General features: G+C 45.1%; 1 protein-coding gene across 4 annotated transcripts in view; it reads right to left on the reverse strand.

Annotated features, from left to right (window-relative positions):
* ZEB2 (zinc finger E-box binding homeobox 2) overlaps nt 1–14162 on the reverse strand; it is a 162145-nt gene that overhangs the window by 14249 nt on the left and 133734 nt on the right. For all 4 annotated transcript variants that reach the window (XM_066575180.1, XM_066575182.1, XM_066575181.1 and 1 more), the window contains 5 exons: nt 11766–11837; nt 7737–7925; nt 6813–7027; nt 4114–4222; nt 837–2809 (listed from right to left, as the gene is read on the reverse strand). In XM_066575180.1, the coding sequence (XP_066431277.1) occupies nt 837–2809; nt 4114–4222; nt 6813–7027; nt 7737–7925; nt 11766–11837 (2558 nt within the window). The remainder of the gene's footprint in view (nt 1–836; nt 2810–4113; nt 4223–6812; nt 7028–7736; nt 7926–11765; nt 11838–14162) is intronic.

The following is a 14162-nucleotide window of genomic DNA, read 5'->3' on the forward strand; positions in this document are numbered from 1 at the left end:
TACATTTATCCAACCAAGGTTGCTAGGTAGGAATTTGTTTTCTAATCCTATATCTTGCTCACAGTCATCTTCTATGCCCAGTATTTCCCGGCTTAAGCAATGGCAATCTAATTTTCGGCTTTCTCAAGAAGATCTCTCTATTTAAACCTGACAACATCTCTATACCAAAGTGTGAAGGCCACCTAAAAATGCAGAGATGGTTCCAATGTAAAGCTCATGTTACTTCATTGTAGAGCTGACCATAGACATGAGATAAAGAGGGGCAGAAGGCCAAAAATCAAGAGAATCAGTTGGGGTCATTCTTTTGGGCTCTTCAGTTTCTCATGTCTATGGGCAGCTTAAGGAGGACCTGTCATGTGTTAATGTCAGTGCGGCTGGCTGCATAGCTTTCCAGCAGTGGCCCTACAGACTCCAAAGACATTTTTCTTCTATTTCTACTCTCCCCCATTCCTCCATACCGGCTGATCGTATATTCAGCTACCGGAACTGTGGATGTGTTAAGTAGGCACTCCCCACCGGTCACTCTCAATCATGTCTGATATCTGACAGTGAGAGTTGAGGGCACTTACTTGACACATTCACAGCATCGGGAGCCAAATCTAAGAAGAGGCTGTTCCCGAGAAACAGGGGTGAGTATAAATAAAAAGACGTTGCTGGAGTCAGTAGGGCTGTAGTATGCAGCCGCCCCACTAGCATGAGGACATAAAACATCTCCTTCAACTGGCAAGTTCTGCACCATGAGAATATTTCAGTGTCAACATGGAATCATATTAGCAATGGCATACTGTAGTTAAAATTGTCCAAATCTAAAAAACACACAATAAGCATAAAATTACCTGAAATCCCTGTTTTCGCTGATATTTCCTCCGCTGCTGCATATCGGCAAATGTAGCTGCTCCAGTTGGGTATGTGTAGGCCATATGTGGAAGGAAGCTCATCTGATCAAGCCCTGGGTAGGGTCGTAACCCAGGGATGCTCGCCTGTACTGGAGGCATGAAAGTGGCTGGTGGAAAGGCGCTCTGTGGTGGAAGCGCCGTGTACAAAGGTTTTCCGCTAAATGGGTTCAGACCAAATAGTGGATTAGTGCTTTTGTCCAGATTATTAGAATTACAAAACTCTTTCTTAATGTACGTTAAGTTCAGGGGCTCATCTATCATGTCGGAAGATATAGTAACACTGTTATGTTCAATGGTGATGTTATTCGGTTTGGTTTTGTTCTTTGTGGCTATAATACTTTTAATTTCCTTCATTTGTCTTGGTACAGATAAGTCCAAAGGCTCAGCTTGAAGCTCCTCTGAGGAAAAACTGTTTGGAGTGTAAGAACTACTATGGGAGTTTTTAGAAGATGTGGAAGAAAGATTTAAAGGAGATGGAGTATTGCTCCTTGAGTGGTCCAATTTATCAATAACTGGCTTCAGACCAGCAAAATGACTAGGTTTTGATAGCCTGAGAGGTGTATCACAATTCGATACCCGGTTATGAAGTTCTGCTATAGACGGTGAAGTGATAGAGTCCACAGGTTTTACTGGTGATCTGGCTGACATAGAGTCTTTAGTGGGAGTGGTGAGTACTGAAGCCACTTCCAAACTGGTCCTTTCCAAAGACGGTGACCTGGAAGTTGCATATTGGTAGACTTTTCTTTGTTCAAACCAGTCCTTCACAAATTCCTGAGGAAGGCCAACTGCTATGGAAATTTTCAGTAGTTCATCAGAGTTAGGTTCCATATTCATAGCGTAATAAGCTTTAAGTACAGACATGTGGTCCTTGTATGGGTTGATCGGGCTAGTCATTCCTTTTTCGGCAAGTACCGACGACAGCAGGAGTGCTTGTTTCTCAGCAAACATTCCCTGTTTATTGAGAATCAGGTTTTCACTGGGTTGGAGGACTGCTTTTATTTCTTCATTCATTTTACATAAGTATCGTTCATGTTGATGCAAAGGAATGGGGCCGTTAAAACTTTCTTTACAAAACTGGCAAGAAAATGGAGTGGATATATTATGGCTCTCTAACATCTTTTCTTCACTTACAAGGTCTATCAACGTACGTAACTTTTCCTTCTTAATACTATTGAATGGCCTTCTTGAATCCGTGGTCAAGCTCTGTAAACAAGCTTTGGCTTCATTCACCTTCTCCAATGTATAGTCTATAATACTTTTAGTGGCACCATTATGACTTACTACAGGAAGACCGACTTGTGGAATACCAGGAGACGTCATACCTTGTTCCTCGCCTAGAGGTCCTGTATCTTTCATATGATATCCTTTCAACTTTGTGATCTCATCAGCTTTGCATTCCATTTTCTGTCTAGAAACAGTGTTGTCCACAATTTCTAAGACCTTCTGCACCTCGCTTAAATTACTGCTTAGGGTTGGATACCCAAGTAGAGCTGCTTCCATCCCTACAGTTAAGTGCTGCATTGGACTTTGAGCTGAGGAGTGAATTCCCAGGGGGCTGGTCGCACCAAGACCACCGTTCATGAATGGATTAGGACCATTGAACCCGTGAGTGGCTGCCATAAGAAGTTTATAATCATTATAATCTAGTGTTTCGGTTTTGATCTTCAACAAGCCTGAAGATTCATTCATACCGAGTGGTTTACCATTCTCCAGTTTGTGCCGGAGCTGTGTTATGGCTGAGTTGGTGGGAGATGAAGACACGGAGTTAGGAGATGAACCCGCCTTCATGTTGTTTCTCATCCTCCCGTTCACAGAGATTAGGCCAATGCATTTTTTACTGCTAATGTGTGAACTGTAGGACCCTGAATGGGAGAAGCGTTTCTTGCAATTTGGGCATTCGTATGGTTTCTCCCCTGTAAAGAGAAAAATAAATGAATGTATCAAACATTTGGAGCATTGGGAAAAAATAGTTTAGATTAATCAAAAATTACATTTTTGAAATATATTATAAATATTAACATTGACTGGTTTATGTTTAAAGGCATTTTATGGGACTTTGATATTGATGACCAATCCTTAGAAAAGGTCATCAATACCCAATTAGAGGGGGTCTGCCACAAAGGACCCCTGCTCATAAGCTGTTTGAAGAAGCCACAGTGCTCCGGTGAGTGCCACTGCCTCTTCACTGCATGCTAGGCACAGTGCCATTAATGTTGTAGTATGAAGTAAAGGAAAAGAAGATATCTGGCCACAGCACCCTTGAGAGGGAATCCACAACAGAGGTGGCACAGTAGTGTACTGTGTTCTAGAAGATCATAGAATGGTAGCGTTGGAAGGGACCTCCAGAGTCCTCAGGTCCAACCCCCCCGCTCAATGCAGCATCACTAAATCATCCCAGACAGATGTCTGTCCAGCCTTTGTTTGAAGACTTCCATTGAAGAAGAACTCCCCACCTCCTGTGGTAACCTGTTCTACTCATTGATCACCCTCACTGTCAGAAATTTTTTCCTAATATCTAATCTGTGTCTTCTCCCTTTTGGTTGTTGTATGATGTAGAGAACGTGCTGCCGGCCTAGTACATTGGTCAACCGATGGTCAAGTTAGCACTGGGTATTGCTATCGAGGGTAGTCTAAAACAGCTAGAGCTTTTTGCACGACTTGTTGGCGAGTACTAACTGGAAAACAGAGTAGAGTTGGTGATTTTGACTAAAAGAGTATTTGCTTTGTTTTAAATCAGCATATACTCTTTTAATAATCATTTTTGGCTCATTTCTCTTTCTGAGGCAGCACTTTCTAATAAGGTGTGCCAGAGTTCTAGCTCTTTTAGACCACCCTCAATAACATTAACTTCTTTGTGGGTGTACCTGGTGTAACACTTGAAGGGAACTGAGCAACTGATAGGCCGCGTGATGAATGAATGTGACATCAAGAGGCCATAGAGTTCATCTGAGTACTGCAGCCTCTTCAAACAACTGATTGGCAGGGGTCCAAAGTGGTGGACCCCCATTGGTTGAATATTGATGAGTGATGACCTATCCAGAGGATAGCTCATCAATATCCATATCCCATAAAACCCCTTTAACTGTTGTGTGAGAACTTCTCATTGGTAGACAAATTACTGTAAACTAAACGCTAGTCAGACCAATCCGTAGATATCAATAGAAAGCAACCTAAAACAATAAAAATTGGTCCCGTTTTCTATTAACCAAACACTTACCGCTGTGTATTCGCAGGTGTTCCTTTAAGTGGTGTTTGTACTTGAACGCCTTGCCACACTCTGTGCACTTAAACTTGCGATTGCTAGCTCCCTGGGTCAACATTTGGTGCTAAGTACAAAAAACCCAAAGATATAAAATTAGTATAAAAGTAGCAAATTTTATTTTAAAATGTCCAGTAAAATACAATTCGGCGCTCACCAGTCTTATTTCATTGTACAAAATGAGAAATATAATACAATTTATTTTTTTTATTTTTTTTAAAAATCTGCTCGAATTTACCGAATCCCTAAGTGAAGGACTCCGTTCCTAGAATTATTTTTTTTTTGCATTACGTATCTGCGTTTCACGTGTATAAATTGTAACCGGAGAAACATGATGCAACCCTCGCAGAGAACAGATTGTGCCAGAAGAGGAAATCAGGTGTACGTTGAAAGCATTACAGAAATATATGAGTTGTGACAGAGAATGTTGAAATAACGGAGCGTCGATGCTCAAGGTATGTCAGTTAGCTTCAAGCAGTAAGGACACAAAAGCTTCACACAAAAAGAGCTCAGAAGCCGTATGACAACTGCTGGGGTGTACTGAGTCTTCCCACATTCCTGGTGAGACAGATGGTGTACACAGGACACAGGGAGGTTTGTTCAAACACCAGCAACCTTCAAAGATCAAGCCTAGCCCAACCCGTCGAGCGCCATTGAGGGACCACGGTTCATATGTTGCCGAGTTGCATAAACAAACAGCAACAGCTGCTTGTCCTCCCCCCACGGCCCTCCGAGGACCACTATAAACTTTAGTTGTGCCACTGTTAATATGATACAATCATTTTAATTTACTAATTGTAAATGCCACGAGCAAATGAGGGGACTTTTCAACACCAAAGCTTTCTATTCATACCGTGCCAGCACAATCGGCATCTACACATTTTAGGTTCAACTATTACACACCGGTAAAATGTGCTTGTAATGCCAATCATGTGCCAAGTTACAGCATCCGATGTGGGCAGGATTCGCAGATATGTTACGTGTTAATCGAAATAGTCACAATTTAAATTTGGAAATTTTGGAAATATATAAAAATAGAGTTAAATTGTCAAAGACAAAAAGGATTGCAAAAATGTTCTAAAAAATTTTAGGAAATTGTCTTCATAATTAGTGAATATTTTATGAAGGTCTCTCTGATCACATGACCGCTGATCATCAGCCGTAGCGGTAAGCCGTACCGCTGAGTACTTGTACTTCTAACAAAAATATATAGTGTCAATAGTGACAAAACCGCTATTATTATTGCTACTATGGTGGATGTTAATGAGTTGGGTTAATTACTCAACTATACTGCTGCCTGATACGATTGGAAGAAATTCTAGTTTTAGCGTTCATGTTGTTTACGTGTTAATAACTGCAAATCCAATTTACAGGGGTTACCATTCTGAATATTAGCCAATCAGAGCTAGTTCTAGAATGCAGACTTAGGATTGGTTGTTTCATTCTTCATTTAGGCACACGCATATATTAGAGATTAAAGCTTGGCTCTGCTCTCCAGTAATAACACCACATATTCATTGTCATGCAGTCACTTAATAACACAGATGTCTTAGACCTATGACTCATTACGGAATGAGATACACAAGAAGAAGGTTTAGGACGGCGCTCCGAGAATGTTTTTTATATTAAAATATAGAGATGTATCAAAAATATTTAGGGACTCACGTGGTGTGGGCTTCCCATCTTACGACAGGCCGTCACACCGCTAGCCCCAATTGGCCTTCACTGATGTATGGCACTGATCCACTCTACCACCTAATCCCTGTGAAGATCCATGTGCACAGGCAAGGCGTCAAAGGAGGGTCTCGCTGGTGCCTCGGTCGCAGATACAGGCGGGTTAATAAGGATCGGCGCTCTCAGTGTGCGAATGGATGATATGGAAGATAAATGAAAGATATGCACTTCTTTAAGGAGTCTGCAAGAGCCTACAAGCCTCCTCAATTACCCAAAGTCACTTATAGAGTGTCACACATGGGTCACGTATCTTAGGGAACTCCACCGGCTCCTCTTCGAGGAAAGAGAAGCCGATGGAGTTCCCTAAGGTACGTGACACTCTATGAGCAAACGTGGGTGATTGCGGAAGCTTAAGGATCTAGTGGACTCCTCACAGAGGTAAGTGCATGTCTTTCTTTTTTCTTACATATCATCCACTCCCACACCGAGGGCGCTGGATCCTTTTTAACCCGTTGTCTTCCTGCGTCATTACAGAGATTCCGCGCACGTTATCATTTTCCACATTCCTTCATCCACAAGTACGAAGCGCGTTTCAAAGTTAACGCTTGTTTTGTAATATTTTGCCAAATGACTAAAGCAAATCTTAGCGGCAGCCATTTCTCTTAGAACCCGTTAATTAAAAACACCAATGTTTCATTCACCTTTTGAGCGGCATTAAAAAACGTTAAACTCGAGTGAAGTTATCGTGCAAGTAAAATTTCTAAATTAGAAATTAACACACTCATTCGATCGTGAACATAAGACTATTAAATTATATTAGGAGACACCATCAAAAAATCATTTAGACCTCAATTAAGGCTATTACCATTAAAAGATCTGCATCTTCAAAATGCCATGAAAAATTAATAATGATTGCCAATCAAAGCAATATAGTTTCTCTAAGGGGTAATTATAAAAAGAATCACTTAAAGCCGAACCCCCACCTGATCTCTCCCCGGCTTGTGCGTCACCATATGCCGCTCGAGTTGGGTGCGGTAGGCGAACGTATAGCTACAGAGAGGACAGGAAAAGTTCTCCTCGTTCTTCTCGTGGCGGTATTTGATGTGCTCCTTTAGTGACGTCAACCGCTTGTAGCCTCGGTCGCAATAGGGACAGGTCAGCAGCTGGGCAAAGGCATCTGGTGTTCCAGGTGGTAGGTCTACAGTGGAGATAAATGAGAAGGAGAGACAGGCCAAAAGGTCAGTAAATCAATGGCAGCTAATGGGCTCTTTGCCCAGGATGGTCTTACAACGGCAGCAGCGGCGTATCATCATCTCACACCGGCCTCTATACACTTCAATTCCCTCTACACACCAAGGAAATACTTGGATGAATCGTTTCAAACTGCTATAGAAAATTAATTAAGGACCTGGCTCCTCATCTTCTCTAGTTTGTAGAAGGTACATTGGAACCTGGCCTCATGCGGGAGCTACAAATGGAGTGCTCATGTACAATCTCCTCCTTGGCCTTTGGCTACGTAGATCTTTTTCTTGTCTCCTCACAAATTACAATTAGCCGGATGAATTGTTACATTTCCCAGCGTACGGGCGTCTCGTTCTGTTATTATTTATGTTGGGAATTACCTAGAACACTTGCTCGTTATTAAATTTCAACACTAGTTAGGTTCAATTCATCCCGAGATCCTAAAGCTCAGCAATTCCTGTCCTTCAAGTGTAGAAGAAAAATGTTAGGAACTTGCAAACAGGACAGCATGAGCTTATTGAATGTTCAGCTCATGAAATTCCAGGCCCGTGCAGCTGTTGCCGAAATTTTAAGGTAAACACCCGGCAGTCCATCGTGCATGTACAACTGCAACAGCTGCAGAGGGTCCTCCTCAAAGTATCTAAGAATGAATCGCGTGGCCTTACCATTCTCTTCCTGACCGTTGGCCTCCGGTGTCCCCAAGCGGCAAAGCTCCTCAGGGGCTTCTGGGTAAATAATGGCCGTGTCCGTACGATGCAAGTACTCTGCTATGCTAACTCCGTGCCCTTCGCCATCATCCATTTTTCTTTTGGCGAAATACTCCTCAAATTCCGAAGTGCAATTCGTGTTCTTCACTGTTGAAAGAAATCAGGTTTCCAAGTTGTCAAAAAATGTAATTTTTCCGTCTCTCAGTCTATCAAAAGGTAGAAAATAAGTGACAGTAATGGGCAAATTGTGCATTTCCAGTCTGCATTGACGTGAAAATCTGAACGGTGATCGGAATCCACTTTATTTGGTGGGATTAAAGAAATGTCATCCATTATTACTCTCAGTGGTGAGAAAGCATGCCCCGGGGAGGAATGTTACTCGCTAACAGTCAAGTAGGATACACTTACGTAAATAAACACAACTAATGCTTAACAATCATGTCTTCTATAACTGGCATTCGCTGACCCATGGTGAAGTGCCGGAGCTGCTAACTTTGCCTGAAACCTCTGACCCCATTCTGATTCTTAACAGCTTACAAGTGGACCCTCCACCTCACAATATCCAGTAATTGCTGGCTGAATAAACAATCTTATTAGGAATGAAAACCCGGCACGGCGGACAATTAAAAAATGATACAATGCTTCGGAATATCCTGTATGTAGCGTGTCCAACACATGCCGTCTGTGCAGCTCAGACTGGAGACACGGGCCATTTTTTTTGCAAAAAAATCAAATAAAACTCAAATGCATAAAATAAATTGCAAGTAAAGTTGGATTTAATAGACAATAGTGATATTTACAAAGAAGAGCGTGCAATTTGATCTTTCATGTCACATGTGCCATATCCACCAACACAGACATGGGGTGGATATCCTGCAGAATATCCAGCATTAATGGGGTATTCCAGGCTTTTCCAACACGGATGACCTATCCCCTGCGTAGGTCATCAGTAGATGATAGATGGGGGAGGGGGGGTCCGCCGCTCAGGACCTCCGTCCATCAGTTGATCATTGGGACCGCTCTCAGAGCAGCGATCTCAGATGTTGCCATCAGTGATCAGAGGGGGAGGTTAGAGCGCCGACTTCCCTCCCATTGAAATCAATAACAGTTCAGCGCTTCTTCTCCACTTCCTGCCCAGGAGCACGGTCAGTCCATCACATCCTGTCCTCAGCAGGGGGTGTAAGAGCAGCGCAATTTAGGGCTTCAAGAGAGGCAAAACCCATGTCTGCAAAACGTGACAAAAGCGAACCTATTGATTTCAATGGGACTGTTCTCATGAGCGAGTTTCTCTCATGCGCAATTCCTGCGCATGAGAAAATATAGGAGCTGCCCTAGTCTTCTGCATGGGAAAGAGAAAGCTGCCACAGAAGTCTATGGCAGGTTTAAAAATCAAGGGGAAGGGTGTGACTGGCGGACAACCATTGTTCAGATGTGGTGAGCAAACTTGCGCATATGTTTGTCTGTTGGAGCCCTTACACGCAGATTGTGGTGCAGATTTTGGGGTGGATGCACAGCAATACCCAGTATTGGTGAGCACACCCTTAACCCTTTCCAATCCACTGTCTGACGACATTCTAATTGAAGGCTGTACAGCTTCGATGTTGGAAGACGTCCAGCAGGGTATTCTTACTGTATATTACTGGCCGCTCTGCTGTCGGGGGCCTCTCCAGCATGTTCCATACCGCAGTACTGGCTCTAGCCAGCAGATGGCGTCATTGTATAATGGCAGAAAGAGAAAGCCCCGTAGGAAACCCTGAATCCAAAATTGGATTGCAAAGGGTTAATGTACGGCCAAAGAGGTGGAGCCACTGTGGATTATCGGTTGCAGAAACCATGGTTTCTTCACCGGAGGAATCGCTGTAGAATTTTCCGCAGTGAATTCCACCTGAAAGATCCATGACTTCTGTCGCGGTTTGTTGCACGGATCCGCACACGGAATTTGTCCGGTCAATGACCAAACTCCTCGTGTGAAATCCGCAGCGCGCCGAATTATTGAAATACAAGGGTTATAAATAGGAAACCGCAGCGAAATCTGCGCCACGTAGACGTGGATTTGGTCACTGCGGTTCTCAAGCATATTTGCTCTGGGTTTTCCGCTCTGGAAGTCATGCAGCCATTACGCTGGGTGTGAAGCCGCCCTTAAGGGAGGTCGTGCAACAACCGCACCGAGTTGTACCTGCGTGCTTCACCGACACTTGTCAAAACAGAAATGCACCAGAAATCCTTGATCAATCAGTCTTGTAAGACTTAAAGGAGCTCCCAAGACTCAGATATTGATGACCTGTCTATGTGTTGCATCCGGTATTGCAGTTCGGCTCTGCCGAAGCGAATGAGGCCTCTGTGATACGATCTGCTATTTAGGTACAAATCACATGTTTTTCTTCCATTTTGTAAGCCAGGAAAGTAACTGGAATCTGATTGTTTGCTACATGTCACATCTCCGCTAGTGAGGCCTGTAGCAACCAATTGGATTGCAGCTTTCATTTTTCAAAGTCCACCTGACTGGTTGCTAAAGAAGAGGATCACACAGAAGACTCCAGTACAGAAACCATCAGATGGCCCCAGGTGTAGAGCTGACCACGGGGTCTGGCGGTGGGATGTCACCAGGTGTAGAGCTGACAACGGGGTCTGGTGGGGGGATGTCACCAGGTGTAGAGCTGACCACGGGGTCTGGCGGTGGGATGTCACCAGGTGTAGAGCTGACAACGGGGTCTGGTGGTGGGATGTCACCAGGTGTAGAGCTAAGAATGGGGTCTGGTAGTGGGATGTCACCAGGTGTAGAGCTGACAACGGGGTCTGGTGGAGAGATGTCACCAGGTGTAGAGCTGATAACGGGGTCTGGTGGTGGGATGTCACCAGGTGTAGAGCTGACAATTGGGTCTGGTGGGGGGATGTCACCAGGTGTAGAGCTGACAACGGGGTCTAGTGGTGGGATGTCACCAGGTGTAGAGCTGACAATGGGGTCTGGTGGTGGGATGTCACCAGGTGTAGAGCTGACAATGGGGTCTGGTGGTGGGATGTCATCAGGTGTAGAGCGTACAATGGGGTCTGGTGACAGGATGTCATCAACCAATCAGTAGGGACATTGCAACGTCTGGGCCTTCCAGAGTCCACTGTTGGCCACTTTATTGGGAGATGGAAGGAAGCCATCCGGTGTGTGCGGTGCCGCCAAGTTCAGGGAGGCCTCAACAGAATATGGACAACGAAGCCTTGTACGAGCTGTGAAAACATCACACACATAGTCTGCTCTCACTCAGGAGGTCTCACAAGCCATTGGGACATCCATTAGCACTAGAACCATCTGTAGGAAAGTGCATGCGAAGAGTCACCATGGACGAGCGGCTGCAACATCACAGCAGTGAATGCACAGCGGTGCCTGCGATGGTGCTTGGAGCGACGGACTGTAAGTGAGTGGAAGCAAGTGTTGTAGACAGATGAATCACAGGACACCATCTTCCGATCGGATGGTCACACTTGGGTGTGGCAGTTGCCTGGAGAGCGGTTTCTACGTGACAGAGAAGTCTGGAGGAGGTTCTGTTATGGTGTGTGTGTGGGGGGGGGGTTCTGCTGGGAAGGACTAGGGCCAAAGGACTTCATTGACCAGTCCAAAGTCTGTGCCTCAATCCCATTGAGCATCTTTGGGATGAAGTAGAATGTTGTATCCCTGCACGCCCATCACCCTCCACATCAGTATCTGAAGCTCTCCTCTAGGAATGGAGGTAAACCCCTCCACACATCTATGGGAATTATGTGGAAAGTGACTGCAGTCATTGAGGTGAAAGGCGGCCCAACACTGGATGGAAAAATGTGAATAAAGTCGAATTTCATCCCCTTCTATGCGAGTCCCAAAGCTTCTGTCAACGTAGTGTATAATAAGCCAATTAGATTCCTTCTTTCATTCTGTAGCCTTCACTGACAGAATAAGAGCTGGGATCTGATTGGTCACCACATTCTCCCTGTACCTCCGCCCCCCGCTCCATGGCTTACCTGTACCGTTGTTCATAGTGGTTGCATGAGTGGCTTCTGGCCCCATACAGTCATAATCTCCCTTCATGTCATCTGGAAAGTAAAACAAAACCCCTCATTAGAATAAACATTAGTCATGTGACGGCGTATTCGCCACCCTCGCTCCGTTATTACATATCGGTCGGATCGCGGGTTGGATATGATTGTACCATTAATCATTAGTAATGGGAGATTTCTGATGGAAGCGGGATAGCAGCTTTATCTCCCGACTCCCTTTCAGCCTACGATATGACTCCAGGCAGCGCGATTTGCATATTTGCGCGGAGCGGACTTCGTTCTGAAATGAGGTTTATGAAGTGTTTAAAAGAAGGTGTTAGGTTAATCTGACCCTCAGTCACACAGGCGCTTCCGGCGTGTCCCAACTGGTATCTGCAGCGCACGGAGTCTGACGCCGCTGACACCTTGTAATAATCCCTCAGCCGGGCGCATTATTCCACTAATGTGACGGCGATGGAGGAGCTTCATACGTGGAAACATAGAAGGGCGAGCGAGACTCTTGAAGACACAAGTGGCACTTGCCGCTGGATAAAGACTCGTTGGGCTATTGTGGCCTTTTTATTTAGCGAGGCGGCAGAAGTATCAGCGTGCGAGGAGCGGCGGATCAGATCTTTGTTTGGCGCGTTTCTGCAGGCTTTCTTCAGATGTAGCAGAGAAGAGTTTGTCATTAAACATTGTGATATCACGGTGTTATCGGTGGCTCTTCATAGGACTGCAGGTTAACCCTATGTATGACATGAGCCCGAAGACTTACAGGATGGCGTAATACACGGCGAATACGTTCACGGCGTATCTATGCACGGAATCAATGGGACTTGCTTGCGTTTTTTTTTGCGCACTTAAAAACGACCGAAAAAGCGCAGTATTGGTCCATAGATACACTGCGCCCTTATACAGACCGCACGACAAACTCAGCTCAGCTGCATCTGTATATACACCGTGTGAGTCTCTCACCAGGCAAAGATAAGCGTGTCGTTTGGCATCAAGATACCAGAATGTGTTATCTGTGGCCTCACATGCTTATCACATCGCTCACGCCTTCCTTCTTGGACAGACGGGATGTAGTCGGGTTTACTTTGTCAATTTTGTCAATTTGGTGAAATTCCTAGGGGTTAATTAAAAAGGGGTTTTCGGGACTCCAATGCTGATGAGCGATCCTCGGGATAAGTGAGCAATATCTGATTGGTGAGGGTCTGCCGCCAATCAGCAGTTTGAAGAGACCGCCATACTTGGGTGAGCGCTGCAGCCTCTTCTCAGGCCTATGATGTCACATTCATCAGTCACATGACCTGAGAGCAGCTCAAATGAATGGGATTGAGCTGCAATACCAGGCACAGCCACTAGTAAATGTACGGCGCTGTGCCTGGTGTGCAGTGAATAGGCCACGGTGTTCACTCCAGAGGCGGATCCCAACAGGTCTGATATTGAGGACTGATCCTGAGGGCGGAGTCAAGGAAGACCCCCCTAAGGGTGCTTCACACACAGCATGATTAGTGCGCATTCTCTGCAGTGGAAAAGCAGCACTAAAATCTGCATCCAACTGCACCAAAATTAAGTCCGAATTCACAGATTGATGCGGGTTTTGACGCAGATATTTTTGCAGTTTTGCGTCAGAATTCACTACTTGCTCCACTCTTGTGGTAATAAAACTTGCACTTTTCGACACATACCGCGTTCGCACAAAAAGTTGCTATTTTATGCTTCGGTCAAGAGTGAATTTGCATAAATAATAGAGCAAATCAACACCTGATCACAGCGGGCAAAGATGCGCCAAAGTTCATTAAGAGGCGTGTGAATGTGGCCCGTTTACTCCAATGCCAGTAGGGCCTCGTTCACACGGGCTACAAGACGCGTGTATGTGAGGCTCGAGGTCTGCAATGATTTTGTAGCCCGTGTGACCGCGGCCTAAATGTCGCATCATCGGCGGCGGTTTGAATACGTGAGATCACTCAGTTACAACTGAAATAGTTTAGCAACACATTCAGCTCTGCTACATCTGATACTTTTCCGTATGCGGCGCTAACGAACACAATACACATGTGACCTAATCGCCACGTGACCCCCTGCCGGCTGAAGTACTTTTAGGTTAGATCCTTCGAATTGGCTCGCACTGCGAGACGCTAACGGGGTGACGTCGACGGAACATTTCTCTACATCCCCCACCTCCGCCTGCTGCCGTCAGGCCTCACAATAACAGCTCACAACATGGAGACCAAATGAGGAGGCGGTCTGCGATCCCATTGACCCCTGTGGGTCATTAATAAAACACGGAATGGTCGGTGCGACTCTTACAATATTCCTCATGCCGCTGCGAATCTTTACGCCGCTGATATTTGTGGGACAACAGGTTGCTTTTTGGTT

The sequence above is a fragment of the Eleutherodactylus coqui genome, chromosome 8 (genome assembly GCF_035609145.1).
Source record: "Eleutherodactylus coqui strain aEleCoq1 chromosome 8, aEleCoq1.hap1, whole genome shotgun sequence".
In the NCBI taxonomy this organism is placed as follows: Eukaryota; Metazoa; Chordata; class Amphibia; order Anura; family Eleutherodactylidae; genus Eleutherodactylus; species Eleutherodactylus coqui.